The sequence below is a fragment of the Stegodyphus dumicola genome, chromosome X2 (genome assembly GCF_044657685.1).
Source record: "Stegodyphus dumicola isolate Sdum_Otavi_A_Nest chromosome X2, ASM4465768v1".
Classification (NCBI taxonomy): Eukaryota; Metazoa; Arthropoda; class Arachnida; order Araneae; family Eresidae; genus Stegodyphus; species Stegodyphus dumicola.
In genome coordinates, this window is record NC_140781.1 from 26,264,698 (window position 1) to 26,279,197 (window position 14,500).

Genomic DNA, 14,500 nt, shown 5'->3' on the forward strand with positions numbered 1-14,500 from the left:
TGAATGCTGGTAATGCATTAGGCAAGCAATTTGTTTTTTAAAGCAGAAAATGTTTGGCTTAACTTGTAAATCTGATTTACCTGGAAAACTGTAAATTTCCAAATGTGGTACTATTATGGAAACAAATAAGTCAATTGCTTCTAGTTGTCTCGGTAATTTTTAGGTACTTTCTGGTTAATGGAGTGCCAGTTGCAATTGTTAAATTGCATTTGGAGATCAAGAGTATCAAATGTGAGTAGCCTGTTAATTTCATATCATAAGGAGCCATACAATGGCATCATTCCAAATAAATGAGAAGTTTTAAAGATGAACTGTTAGGAAACAGTGTTAAATTCTTCCAAGACTTTGTTGACATCTATTATGTAAGACTTAGAAAAACTAAAAAAATGAAACTATTTTACTGCTTCTGAAGCACTTAAATGTGGCTGTAGTGAAAAATCATTTACCAATTGAATGTTGGTTCAGTGGTTCAAGCATACTCTTCTAACAGCAGGGAGCATTTTGTCAGCTGCAATGAGGAGTGAATTACTGTACAACCGAAAATTAGAATAATTATATGCATTCTTATTTATAAATTTCTGTATTTAGCCTTTTTTGGAAAGGGGAGATTATATGGGAATTTATTTGAATTTGATCAAATAAAGTTTTCTGCATATATTGTTAGGATTATCATTCCTGTCTGTAGTTAGATTTCACATGGACATTTAAATGTGGCACCCCATTAACCAAAAAGTACCTACTTTTAATGCACCCCATTAATCAAAAAGTACCTACTTTTAATGTAATGTTATAAGATATGAAAGATTTTTTTGCAGTGCCAGATAAAGATATTTTCACATTCCAGGCAGAAGCCATCTATCTGTTGCTCTTTGATGTAGTATAAACAGATTATTTCTTTCTTGACACATTGTGGCCGTAATATATCTAGCACATCAGGCATAATATAACCTGCCCCTTATTCTGTCACTGGTTTATGTATTTTTTTGTATGTAAGTTTTTAATTTTAAGCTCAAATGTATTAACTTTTAATCTCAGATATAAAATTGCTTACTAAGATATGATTTTTTTTTTTTTTACTTTGAAATAATTAATTTCTCTCTATTTTTCAGGATCCGCAGTGATCATAATATTGATTACACAATTGAAATTTTGAAAACTTGGTTAGATGCAAACAAGGGTCAGTATCATTCTGTAGATGTGCTACTTGATGACACAACGCAGACATTTGCTGATGGACCTGGTGTATTTGAATGGTCTCCTTCTCATTTTGCTCATATTATTCATTTGAAGGAAAGTGCATTGAAAGCCGCAAGGAGGATATGGGCAGACTATATAATGGTATATGTTTGATTTTCCAAACTCATAGTTGTACTAGAAGTTATTTAGCAAAAAGCAGAATATAGACAGATTAACTGTAAATACTGTCAAACCAACATTAAAATACAGTTCTTAAGTCCTTGGACTCTTCAAGTAGAAGATCAATACTCCCACTTAATAGACGTACTCCGGTAACATAACAAATCTTTGGCCTTTGTGAGTTCCCATTAATGGGAGATTTAACTAAGATGGAAACATTAGTGAAGTTTTATACATATATAGGCTGTACTGTACAGTATAATTTGTAGAGGTTTACTACATATGCCAGGAGTAGGGAACCTATCTATGTTGGCAGGCTGCAAGCATGAAGCGAAGTTGTCAAACTACTAGTAGACTGGTATAATTAATCAACATATCGGATAACTTAGAGTTGCATTAGCATTAAATCAGGAGTATATAAACATCAGTTTAACTTAAAATTAGGGAAAACAGCAACCTTCTGTGAGGCATCGATTTTAATTAAAACTTGATTTAAAGGGGGAACAGGTACAAGTCCTTCTTTGTCAGACAGGCCAGGAACAAGTCCCTCTACGATTATTGACAAATAGAAGCCTATATTTTTTTTACCAAATTTTAATTTTTACTTTGGTATAAAAATTTTAATTTTTACTTTGGTACCATCTGTACTTTACTCTCGGCTAAACTTTGGAATATGGTAACAGGTAGTTTGGCGACATTTTGGTAAGGCGATAAAGGTTACTAGCTAGGACTTTAGTAGTGTACATGGATAAAGTCAAGAGTGTGTGCAATGCTGTTTTTGTGCAATTTTGGGATTTTTTTTAAGTGAAAATAGGTCGATGTGTATATGGATACCGTGTACAACCGTATTCCACAACAAGTTAATATTAATTCTCTCTTTAGGTAATTCTCCCATTAGTTGTTGAGAAATTATTGGTTTTGCCTTAAAGCAAATTATGCAGCTTTGGACTATCTTTCTAGCTATATTCCTGCCATTAATGGGCCAATAAATTTGTCTAATAGAATTTAATAGTGATTGTGGACCATTATGAAAATCCTTTTCATGAAAATATATAAATATAAGTTTAGTTAACTTATTCTTGGCAGGCAAAATAATGGGATGTCTTTGACTATAACTTAAATTAGAATTCTTTACCCTACCACTACCCTTAACAAACCTTTTTCATCTAAGAAGGGATCAAAATATTTTAACTTACTCCTTGATGTTATCTGTAGACCTTTTTGCAACAAAGAAATTTCTTCTGCAAAATACCTACCTTGGATATATTTAAGGAGTGTATTCCTTGACAGCTCCATTTCATCTATACTAATACTACCTGTTCGTTTCTCACTTGTGTTCCTACAGTTGTAGATAAATCTGAAAAGTAAACTAAGAATTTGTATTAGTTTCAAGAAATCATTAGTTATTTTTAGGAAGTTATCAAAGAATGAATCAGTTTTTAAAGTCAACAAGGAAGTCGTAACTGGTTTCAGTTCTGAAGAATAAAGCTCATCACTAAGTCCATTTTTATCTTGAAAATTGTTCTTGTTTAAAAAATCAGGACCTTTCCACCACAGCTTGTTAGATCCAAGAGTTGTAGCATCTGATCCTCTGGAAATGATGTCGGCTGGGTTCATTTCTGAAGACACATGTTCCCACTGATAGTTAGAAGTAAGTTGTTGAATTTGTGAGACTCTATTACTCACAAAGGTTTTCAAAAGATGCGGTGATGTATTGATCCAGGCTAAAGCAATGCTTGAATCTGACCAGAGCTTAACATCATCAATTTTGAGTTTCAAAGCTTCTAAAACCTTTTGCATAAGTTTGGACAGGAGTAGACATGCTGATAGTTCTAATCTAGGAATAGTCATAGTCTTGATTGGTGCTACACGAGATTTGCTACAAAGAAGTTTACTACAATATTCGCCAGGGCTTGTAATGCTTTGAAGATATATCACTGCCCCAAATGCCTTCTCGGAGGCATCCGCAAATCCCTGTAAAATGAGCATTGAAAAGGTCTGTTTTAAAATGCAACGAGGTACTTGTATATTTTCTATACTCTGAAGAGTTTTAATAAGCACATTCCATTCATTGGCAAGAGATGGTGGTAACTGTTCCGCCCAGTCTAGCTTAAGCAACCAAAGTGCTTGCATGAATATCTTTGCCTTGCTAATAATAGGACCGAGTAGGCCTAAAGGATCATATAATCTTGCTATTTGAGATAAAACATCTCTTTTCGTAACATCAGGCTTTTCATTAACAGTAACTTTATATTGCAATGTATCCTTCTTATTATTCCACAACATACCTAACGTCTTCACAGTTGTATTACTATTACGATCAAATGAAGAATTCTGTAAATCAGAGTTCTGAGAATCAAAACTAGTACACCACTTGTGTAGCTTCATTCCTCCTCTTTGGAGCAATTCTGTCAAATCTTTCTGGAGCTGAATGCATTCCTTCAAATTCGAAGATCCAGTAAGACAGTCATCTACATAGAAATCTTCCAAGACCACTTTCGATGCTACAGGAAAATCCTTCTCTTCATCCTTCGCTAACTGTTGAAGAGTCCTTTGTGCCAAATATGGAGTGCATGCTGTGCCATAAGTTACCGTTTTGAGTCTGTATATTTCTATAGGCTTATCTTCATCTTCCTTTCAAAGTATTTTCTGATATTTGGTCTGCGATGGCAATATTTCAATTTGTCGAAACATCTTCTCGATATCTGCAGTAAATGCATAAATGTGCTTTCTAAACCGTATCATGATGGAAAAAAGTTCCTCTTGAATCATTCCACCTTTACATAATATGTCGTTCAATGAACAACCGTTAGTAGTTTTGGCACTCGCGTTGAACACGACGCGTAACTTTGTTGTTTTACTATCAGGTTTCAGCACGCCATGATGAGGAAGAAAATATCCTCCTTCAGTTTCAGAATAGTCTTCCATCCTCTCCATATGATTTAATGATTCATATTCCCTTAAAAATGAAACATAAAGTTCTTTCATTACAGAATCACTCGACAAATGTTTCCACAATTGATTCAGTCTCTTTTCAGCGATTTCCTTTGAATTCCCTAATTGTATGTTTTCACCAATATCTGGCTTGAACGGCATTTTAACCACATATCTTCCATCCGCATGCCGGTAAAATGAGTTTTTAAAAAGTTCGTTGCAATAATTTAATTCAGAATTAACTGTAGATTTAGTTTCATTTACTTCTTCAACTTCCCAGAATGACTTTACTAAGTTATTTAACGAATTAATCTCTGTTGACAAAAAGCAATAATTTAAGTCATAATTTTTTACATGCGGAATTCTAACGCTTCGAGAAAGTAAAAAGCCGAAGCAGCTGTTTTGAAGAAGTAACTCATTATCTTCTAAACGTATTTTATCTGTTTTTAAAAATTCAAAAAATAATTCCGCACCTAATAATAAATCTACCTTTTTTGCCTTGAAAAATTCATCATCAGCTAACTTTGTTCCTTTCGGAATATCAATAGATTTCGATGGTGTCATGTCAGTTATTTTGGGAACAACTAATAACTCTATTTCCCATTCATTTTCCTTTTCTAAGTTCGATAAACGCATCTTTATTTGCGATTTAACATTCAAAGTAGTGTTGCCTATTCCACTAACTGGAATAAATGCTCATTCTTTTTTTATTCCTAATGAGTTCATAACACCTACAGTACGAAAATTAGAAGTCGAAGCTGAATCAAGCACTGCTCTAAAAGGAATTCGTTCATCGTAAACATCACGAAGATAAACAATCGCTGTATTTATTAATACAAATTTAGATTTATTTGCAGCTGCCATCAAAGTTGTGTGGGGTGGAGAGGGGCAGTCCTCTTTCCGATTCACTGACAAAAGGTTCAAGGTCAATTTTTTTCTTTCGATGATTCATTTTGTTTTTCGTCAATTTTATGTAACAGCGAATGATGTGTGTCTTTCTTACAGACATAACAGCTAAATTTAGCCTTACACTGCGATAATACGTGTGATGGAGATTAATGCATAATTTATATTCTTTAACAAAATCATACCGCTCAGAAACAGAAATACTCTTAAATTTCAAACAATGATATATTGGGAGTGGTTCTTTACACATAATACACTTTCGGAAAGGGTTTGTTTTAGTTACTAAGGATTTTGAATTTCTAGAGCGACTTAATTGATTTGATACTTTAGTAGCATAGCTCTGCTTAGGAAAACTAACTTTGTTTATTTCTTCAAGAATGCGAATTCTTTCTTCGAGAAATTCTAAAAATTCATCAAGTTTGGGAATTTCATTTGATTTTACGTTATCAGGTTCAATGTTTCTTCTTACCTTCTTCGGAAACATACAATGACCTGACTAGAACAGAGAGCTTACTAAAGCTATGTTCACTAATTGTAGTAAGTAGACAGGATACAGACGAAGGGTATACAAAACCCTTTATTTTTTTCTTTATATACAATGACTTCCGTACTTCGGAATACAATGACCCTCCACTCGGGGTCTAACTTAAAAGATATCAAAATAAAACTAAACTCTAATTTAACTTTAGAATAAGATTGGCCTTATAATAACAGAAAGCGTATGTAGCACAGAGACTGTGAACACTACAATACGTTTAATTTATCAAGAGGATTAAAACCTCTGGCCTGGAAGGCAAAGTAGCAACTGCGTAACTTCTAAGGTAAGCGGCCTGCTTCGAACTCACGGCTTCCTCTCTTCTGCTTGGCAAAAAGGCCACACTTAAATACTTGGCGTTCGCCAGACAACTTTGCATAAACTCCTTCACGCTTATAATTCTGGCCGGAAGTAGAAAATAAGAAGTGATAGTAAAGATTTAAAATAAAATAAACGTTAGTAAAACTTAAGATCCTTACATACTTCCCGCCAGAGTTAATTAGTTTGAAACTGAGGTCTAAAACGACCTTGTTGAAAACTTTTAGCTCTAGAAACTAACGCGAGGCCAAACTTTTACAAACATAACTTAGCTAGAAACTAGAAAATTTTAAAAGAAAGAAATTTGTTACAATAGCAGCTCCCGGAATATACAACAATCTTTTTTCTTTTTCATCTGTAGTGCATCAAAACAGGAGCTTTATTCAATTCTGGTTCCTTCCAGAGATCTGGAAGGAAAACTAGTTTAATGAAATGTTACAGAATGACATTGCAAATAACATATAGAATATACTTTTCTTAACATTCTTATTTCATTCATGACTATTTTAATTATCTCTCCCCGTGCTCTCTGACATGTGTTGTAAAAACACCAAACACGAATGTGTTTCTGTCTATGTGTTCAACACTTCCTCCTACAATCAAAACACTAACGTGTTAAAATTCAACATACGAGACCTCTTAACACACCCTAATTTCAACTCTAGACCCTGAGGTACTATTCTGAAAGTGGCTAACTCTAAAGTGTAGCGTCAGAGAGCCTAACTACATCATTCAACCTTTAACACATATTCACCATGATTTAATCTTTACAGTCACACGAATAACAAATTTTTTAACATTACTTTCACTTTTACCATATCACGTTATTTCTAAACATTCAAAATAACAGTTCACATGTATACAAGAACATATCAAGATGCCGTTAATTTTACACATTTGAAAACATACATTAGTAGTACATTGTTAACTTCTATTCTTTTCAAAGCAAGTGCCAATTCTTTCTACATTGAAATAATACTACATTTCAAAAAGTCTTTCAGACTAAAACTTCTTTCTTGTTAGAATGTTTTAAATAAAATTTATATAATAACTTTTTACAATATTTAAGTCTTTATACAACGCTATTATACATCAACTTTAGTTTTACGCGCGAGTAATTGAAAAACATAATAAGAAATTCGGTCACAACTCATTTCTCGCCCTTTTGGCGATAAAGGTAGACCTCGCATGAGGTAAAACTTCTTCAAATCTGCCACTTGCAGTAAGAATGAAAGATTAACTTAAGTTTGTAAAGTAACACAAAATTTTACTTATCTTTGTAATATTCAGACATCCTTTTCTGGGCCCAGTCTTTAAAGGTGCTGCAGACCGTTGCTTGGTTGATCCTCCTTCTTGTACGGGCTCGCCCTTCAGTGCTTTCCTCTGGAAGCTTCCGTTTTTCACCACTACGGCCACCCTTGAACATCTTCCTTCTGTCCTCTGCTTGTGGTCTTGGCCGTTTGAAGGCAGCTGGTCTTGGTGGAACCGGGAAACTTCTGTCGTGATCCTGCTTGGACCTCGTTGTTGGCCGTTCAAATTTTTCTTGTACTTTTTCCTCCGCCGCTGATGGCCCTTCCGCAGTTCGGCGACTTTTGCTGCGGAGAGTTCTGTCGGATGAGTCAATCTTCCGTTTCACAGCCGGGTTATAGTTGCCGTCCTTTCTCCCGGTCTTTTCCACATACGTCGTCCTTCTCCCTTCTTCATTCTGGGGGTGTTCGTGAACTCTGTTTTTTGGACGGTGGAACGACTTCTTTTTCTTTGTACCTTCAATTTTTCCGCGGGGCAATTTTCTTTTCACTTGCTTCTGTCTCTCATTGGCTTGCCCTTGTACTTGTCGTTTTCCCACCTCTGGAACTTGTACCTGCGGTGTCTGCCGTACCGGATCCTGCAAAAGATCTGAAAAGATTTGCATTTTATTACGGTCATAGAATGGTTTTATCTGGTCAATGTTTGCGGAACAGGTTTCGCCATTTCTTGCCTTTAATACTACAACAGCGTGAGTTATTTTTTCTATAACATATGGTCCTTCAAAGCGTGGGAAAAATTTGGCAGTTTTATCTTCTGGTGCTGAAGAAAGTGAATGCTTAATTTTTAGTACTTCATCCCCTACTTTATAAGTTACTCCCCGTCGTTTCAAATCATAATAGAGCTTCTGTTTTCTTTGTGCTACTTCCGTATTCTTCTTTGCTTCCTTAATTAGTTTTTCTATATCACCCATTTTAAATTCTGGGGCTCTTTGTTGCACATAAAATAATTTATCTAACGGTGTTATAATCTTTCTGCCTAGAAATAACTCAGCAGGAGTTTTGCCCGTTGTATCATGTTTTGCGGTCCTAAGGGCGAAAGCAAATTCATTGACATAGTTATCCCAGCTTTTATGAAAATTTTTAACATAACTACGGATAATTTTCACTATATTTCTGTTGACCCGTTCCGCTATATTTGATTGCGGCCGATACGGGACCATTTTTAAATGACGTATGCCCAGTTTTTGGCACATGTCTTCAAATATATTACTTACAAATTGAGGACCATTATCCGATATAACTTTTAGGGGCGCCCCGTATTTTAAAATATATTTATTTAAAATAGAATCGGTAACTAATTTCGCGGAGGCTCGTTTTAAGGGAACAATTTCGGTCCATTTACTAAAATGATCAACTATAACAAGGAGACAGCGACTTTTGTTTAACTGACTTTTTGGGAAAGGGCCCAATAAATCGATACCGATTATTTCATTTGGAAATTCAGATTTAATACTATTTAGAAACCCGGCCGGGCGGAAATTAATATAATTAACGGCTTGACATGTTGGGCAGGACTGGACATACGCCCTTGTTAACTTTTGCAGTTCAGGAAAGTAGACTGCCTCGCGTACGCGTTGAGTAGTTTTTCGAATACCAGCATGAGAAGCTAAAGGGCTGTCATGGAGCTCTTGCAGGATATTTAATCTAAGACTAGCTGGGATAACAGGTCGAAATTCGTTGTTGGAATTCGTAGTTTTTGTATAAAATAATAGACCATCTATTAGTTCGTAATGGGCCGCCCTATTTCTTATCGCCACAATATCTTGGTGGCTAAAATTTTCAGGATCCTTCAAATACTCATAAATACTTCCAAACTCAGGATCCTTACCCAGTTCGGTTATTACAGTTTCTCGGGAATTTATTGTACACGCTGTCAGCATTGCAACTTTTACGGTATTACCCTGTTCGTCTAATTTAATTCGTGACAGGGCATCTGCTACGATATTTTCCTTTCCGGGGGTATGCTTGATTACCAGATTATATTCTTGCAGCTTGAGTGCCCATCTTATTAACCTTGGGGATAAATTTTTTCCAGAGTACAATCTAGTTACCGCCGCATGATCAGAATATACTGTTATCGGCGCCTTTCCAAAATAGACTCGGAACTTTTGCACTGCTAACAGAACTGCAAGTGCCTCTCTCTCGGTCGCGGAATAGTTTCTTTGTGTTTGATTTAAAGTTCGGCTAAAAAATGCTACTGGCTGCTGATTTTGCGAAAGTACCGCTCCTACCGCATAATCCGAAGCATCCGCTGAAATTTCTAAATTTTCATCCTTTTCAGGAAATTTCAACACAGGGGCTTGCGTTAATGCTTGTTTTAATTTTTCGAAAGCACTATTGGCTTCGGCCGTCCACGAGAATCTTGCCTTTTTCCTTTTTAATTTTAACAATGGCTCAGCGATAGCCGCAAAATCTTTTATAAAGGACCTATAATATGAACAAAGTCCTAGAAAAGAAGAGAGCTTCTTTGCCGTGTTTGGAGTGGGATACTTTTGTACCGCGATTATTTTTGATTCATCTGTCTCGATCCCTTTTTGCGATATTTTGTAACCTAAATATTTTAATTCAGGGGCTGCAAATTTGCATTTTTCGACATTAACTTTTAGACCGGCCTCATTTAATAAAGAAAACACCTGTCTTAAATCCTGTACATGTTGGTCTAGATTATCACTAGTAATAATGATATCGTCTAAATAGATAAATGTGGACTTTCCGAGAACAGGTCTTAACACAATGTCCATGCATCGCTGAAATGTTGCTGGGGCGCCTGAAAGGCCAAACGGCATTCGCAAAAATGCATAAGTGCCAGACTTGGTTATAAAAGCAGTCTTAGGCACGTCCTCAGGCCTGATCCCTATTTGAAAATAACCATTCGTTAAGTCTAAAGTTGTCATAAATTTGGTTGATTTTATGTTCCTTAAAATTTCTTCTATAATCGGTAACGGATATACCGGATATTTCGTTATGGAATTTAATTTACGGTAATCAATAGCGAATCTCCACCTTTTTGGATGCTCCAAAGGATAATCATTATTTTTCTTACATAAAACCACCGGACTAGCATAACTACTTGAGATAGGCGTTACGATCTTTTTACGTAGCATATCGGTAATATGCCATTCTATAATTTTTTCCTTATTCTTATCATACCGGTATGGTTTTTGACGAACCGGCAATGCATCTCCGGTGTCAATACTATGGTTAGTAACCTGGGTAAATCCTGGAATATCACTAAATAAGGAAGCAAATTCACTTACCACTTGTCGGATTCTATCTTGCTCGTCATTAGGCAGGTGGTCGAGATTTACCCTTGGCGGTTCAACCTTTTCTACACGCACTGGCTTCATCGTCAGCTTAAGAGACGCTTCATTAAAATCCAGTGTAGCTTGTGCGTCTGAAAGAAAGTCTATTCCTAGTATTAAGTGTGCTTGCAAATTCTTTACTATAAAAAACATCACCTTTACTTGTTCGTCCTTGATACGGATGTACAAAGGTACTTTACCTACGCACTTACATTGTTCTCCTTGCGCCGCTAATACTGTTGTATTATCCGCATTATATATGCGGTATTTGCGAAAATACTTTCTAAAAAAGACTTCTGCCACACAGGAACACTGCGCGCCGGTATCCAGGAGTGCGGTGGCCGGGATATTATTTACCAAGACTTCAATCTTCGGAAGAGTTAAATTTTTCACCATTACTGTATTTAACTTGTAGGAAGAGGGGTTTTCGTGGCCTTCGGATTTCCGCACCCTCTCGTCAGCAGAAATCCGTTTTAGTTTAAATTATTTTTTCTTTCGGTGCTTTCCTTCTTTCTCCACTGGCCTTGAGACTTTTTTCCTGGGTTGCTATTGAACTGTCGACGTTCGCCGGCTGTTTTTGAATGCTCGGGTTTCCTTGCCCACTGATTCGCTTTTTCTCCGTAGCCATGTGCTTGAGTTTGCTGTAGTCTTGGCGTACCAAATAGGTTTCGCTGTTGATATTGGCGTCTTCTTTCGACGTCCGCCGTTCTTCTACTTTCAAACTGGATTGCTAGCTCAAATAATTTTTCCAGTGTAGTCGGATTTCTCAATTCAATAAAGTCTTGCACTTGGGGTAGTAACCTCGGCAAAATCACTTGAATTATTTCAGGATCCGGACGGTTTCCATACAAGAGCTTGAAAACGTGAATTTTTCTTAAAATAAACCTGGAGAGGTTTTCCATTCTTTGTTGATATATACTGAAAAGTTCTGTTTCTAATTTCGCACGATCCCTTACAACAGGGAAGGCTTTTAGTAGGGCAGTCTTGAAATTTTCGTAGGTATAGGTGGGACTTCCTGCTTGACCCAAGAGACTTCTGCCGATACATTTGAACCAGTTAAGCGCTTGGCCCCTCAAAGCGCTGGTAGCTAAGGTAACTTTTTGAAACTCGTGCACGGGGTAGAGCATGAAGTGGTCATCCAATTTTTCCAAAAAACTGGTTACCTGTGAGTGTCCATTAAACGTTGCTTCTGGTTTCATCGAAGCGCGCATGGTCTGGACAATATACCCAAATCCTTCCAGGGCGGCAGCTGGCATTTCTGGATTCTGAGCTGTTTCTGCAGGCAGCACAGGTTCTTCTTGAAACTCGGCCATGGTTATTCGTCGTCGGGCGCCACTATCAGGTTCAATGTTTCTTCTTACCTTCTTCGGAAACATACAATGACCTGACTAGAACAGAGAGCTTACTAAAGCTATGTTCACTAATTGTAGTAAGTAGACAGGATACAGACGAAGGGTATACAAAACCCTTTATTTTTTTCTTTATATACAATGACTTCCGTACTTCGGAATACAATGACCCTCCACTCGGGGTCTAACTTAAAAGATATCAAAATAAAACTAAACTCTAATTTAACTTTAGAATAAGATTGGCCTTATAATAACAGAAAGCGTATGTAGCACAGAGACTGTGAACACTACAATACGTTTAATTTATCAAGAGGATTAAAACCTCTGGCCTGGAAGGCAAAGTAGCAACTGCGTAACTTCTAAGGTAAGCGGCCTGCTTCGAACTCACGGCTTCCTCTCTTCTGCTTGGCAAAAAGGCCACACTTAAATACTTGGCGTTCGCCAGACAACTTTGCATAAACTCCTTCACGCTTATAATTCTGGCCGGAAGTAGAAAATAAGAAGTGATAGTAAAGATTTAAAATAAAATAAACGTTAGTAAAACTTAAGATCCTTACAACGTTTAGTTCAAATGCTTTTCTAGATTCTCTATCTAATTTATGCAATAAAATATTTACTATCAAAACATCAGATAAATTATTTCTATCAAATTCTAATACACTTAAAGATCTCAAACATCTTTTAACATTATTTACCAGTGATCTCAACTGAGAAGGTGAGTCATTTATTTTTTCAAAGTTCAACAAATTATTAATAAAGGCATCAACTACTGCTCTTTTGTTTTCATATCTGCTTTCAAGTGCAGAAAATAGCGACTCAAATGTATCCTGACATGATTCTAACATTTTTGCTTCACCTTTAAGTGATGCTTTCAAATAAAACAGTTTCTCAGTATCATTTAAATTATTATTATTACCAATCATAGACATAAATTGCACTTTAAAGTTTTTAAAATCTTCATATTTACCATAAAATTGAGGAAGAGGTAAATCAGGCAGTTTAAAATTTGATTTAGAAACAGTTTTGGTTTCAAATTTATCTTTATTATTTGTTTCACAATTAGAAAGAAAAATTCTAAATCTTATTTCGAACTCTTCGATGCTTTCTTCCAATTCTTGTGTAATGCTTAGATTATCCTTCAAGTCAATTTCCTCTGGCAAATTGGTGTATTCCACTATGAGTTGTGTAACCCGAGATTTTAATTCCAACAAAGAATCCAATTTAGTCTTCATAATAACATCATGGTTGAGTTTATTCTCCTCCATTTTATACTCATCAAGGAATTTTATCAAAGCTCCGAGTTTCGTTTTCACTACGCCGCGTTGGTGATTCAATGAAACAATATTAGTAGCCATATTCTTCTCCGGCTAACGTGAGACCAAACTGTTCTTGCCGAAGATAGCTCGAACTTATTTAATGATACTTAACTTCAGTAAGTAGACTGTAATATTAACAATAACAAATTTATTTTAACAAAAACAGCATTATTGAATACTAGCACACGCATGTGCTTATAGTTACCTATGTAACTTAGCTAAGAGCGAGCAACCATATGCTCTTACATCAAGTCAGAAATCATTCATACTAATAAAGCAAAAACGAAATAACTTAGACAATATAAATTAGACACTAAAGCCAAACTCTGCTTGGTGTAAAACAATGCTGCCAAGCAATACTCTTTCAGACACCATAAAACAATGCTGCCAAGCAATACTCATTCCGGATTATGGACGTCCAAATTAAAGATTTTTGACTGTACCTCTATTTCACATTTCCTCTTGAACCATATAAGTATATTACTTAGACAAATGCTTTGCATACCATTAATTCTTCTAAAACATTAATCATATAAGTATATTATCTAGTGGCTCGTGTTTTTTGAAGGAAAAACTGTTACTCTTCAGGTAATAGTGTTACAGTTATACTAAAATATTATGATCAAACTTTCGAAATATGCAAATTATGAAAATTAAAATTTTAATTTTAATTTCTATAATATTTTTTATGAAATAAAATTTTTTAAAGGAATAGAAAAACGTATTATATTAATAAAGAATTTATTAGAAATTCATTATATTATTATTCAGCATATTCAGAAATTATTATTCAGGTTTATTAGGAATATACTGCCTGAAAGAACATCTTCCTCGGAAAGCTTCAAGTTTTTCATCAGTTGTTATGAGCTCACCAAAAGTGTAATATTTCTGGCAGCTATTCACAAAATCTTCAAAAGCCTCTCTTATAGGTGCAAGTTTATCTGATTCTTTTTTGACAACGTGAGTTATGTCATCAAAACACAAACATCTTAATAAAAAAGAAAATGTTTCTAGGACATAATTTTGTAGAAAATTTCCAAGCCGTTTCCATCTGTTACCCATAGATCCCGCACATTTACATGAGATGACTTATGTCACAAAAATATAAAATATCTATAAAAGCACACATTTCAATTAAAGTTGTGTGACGAGCATCTGTCTCTCTGAAAGCTGTCAG

General features: G+C 35.5%; 1 protein-coding gene across 2 annotated transcripts in view; it reads left to right on the forward strand.

The window, feature by feature from the left end:
* LOC118199875 (glycosyltransferase 25 family member-like) overlaps positions 1-14,500 on the forward strand; it is a 92,403-nt gene that overhangs the window by 1,132 nt on the left and 76,771 nt on the right. For both annotated transcript variants that reach the window (XM_085809419.1, XM_085809420.1), the window contains exon 2: positions 1,110-1,338. In XM_085809419.1, coding sequence (XP_085665545.1) covers positions 1,110-1,338 — 229 coding nt within the window. The remainder of the gene's footprint in view (positions 1-1,109; positions 1,339-14,500) is intronic.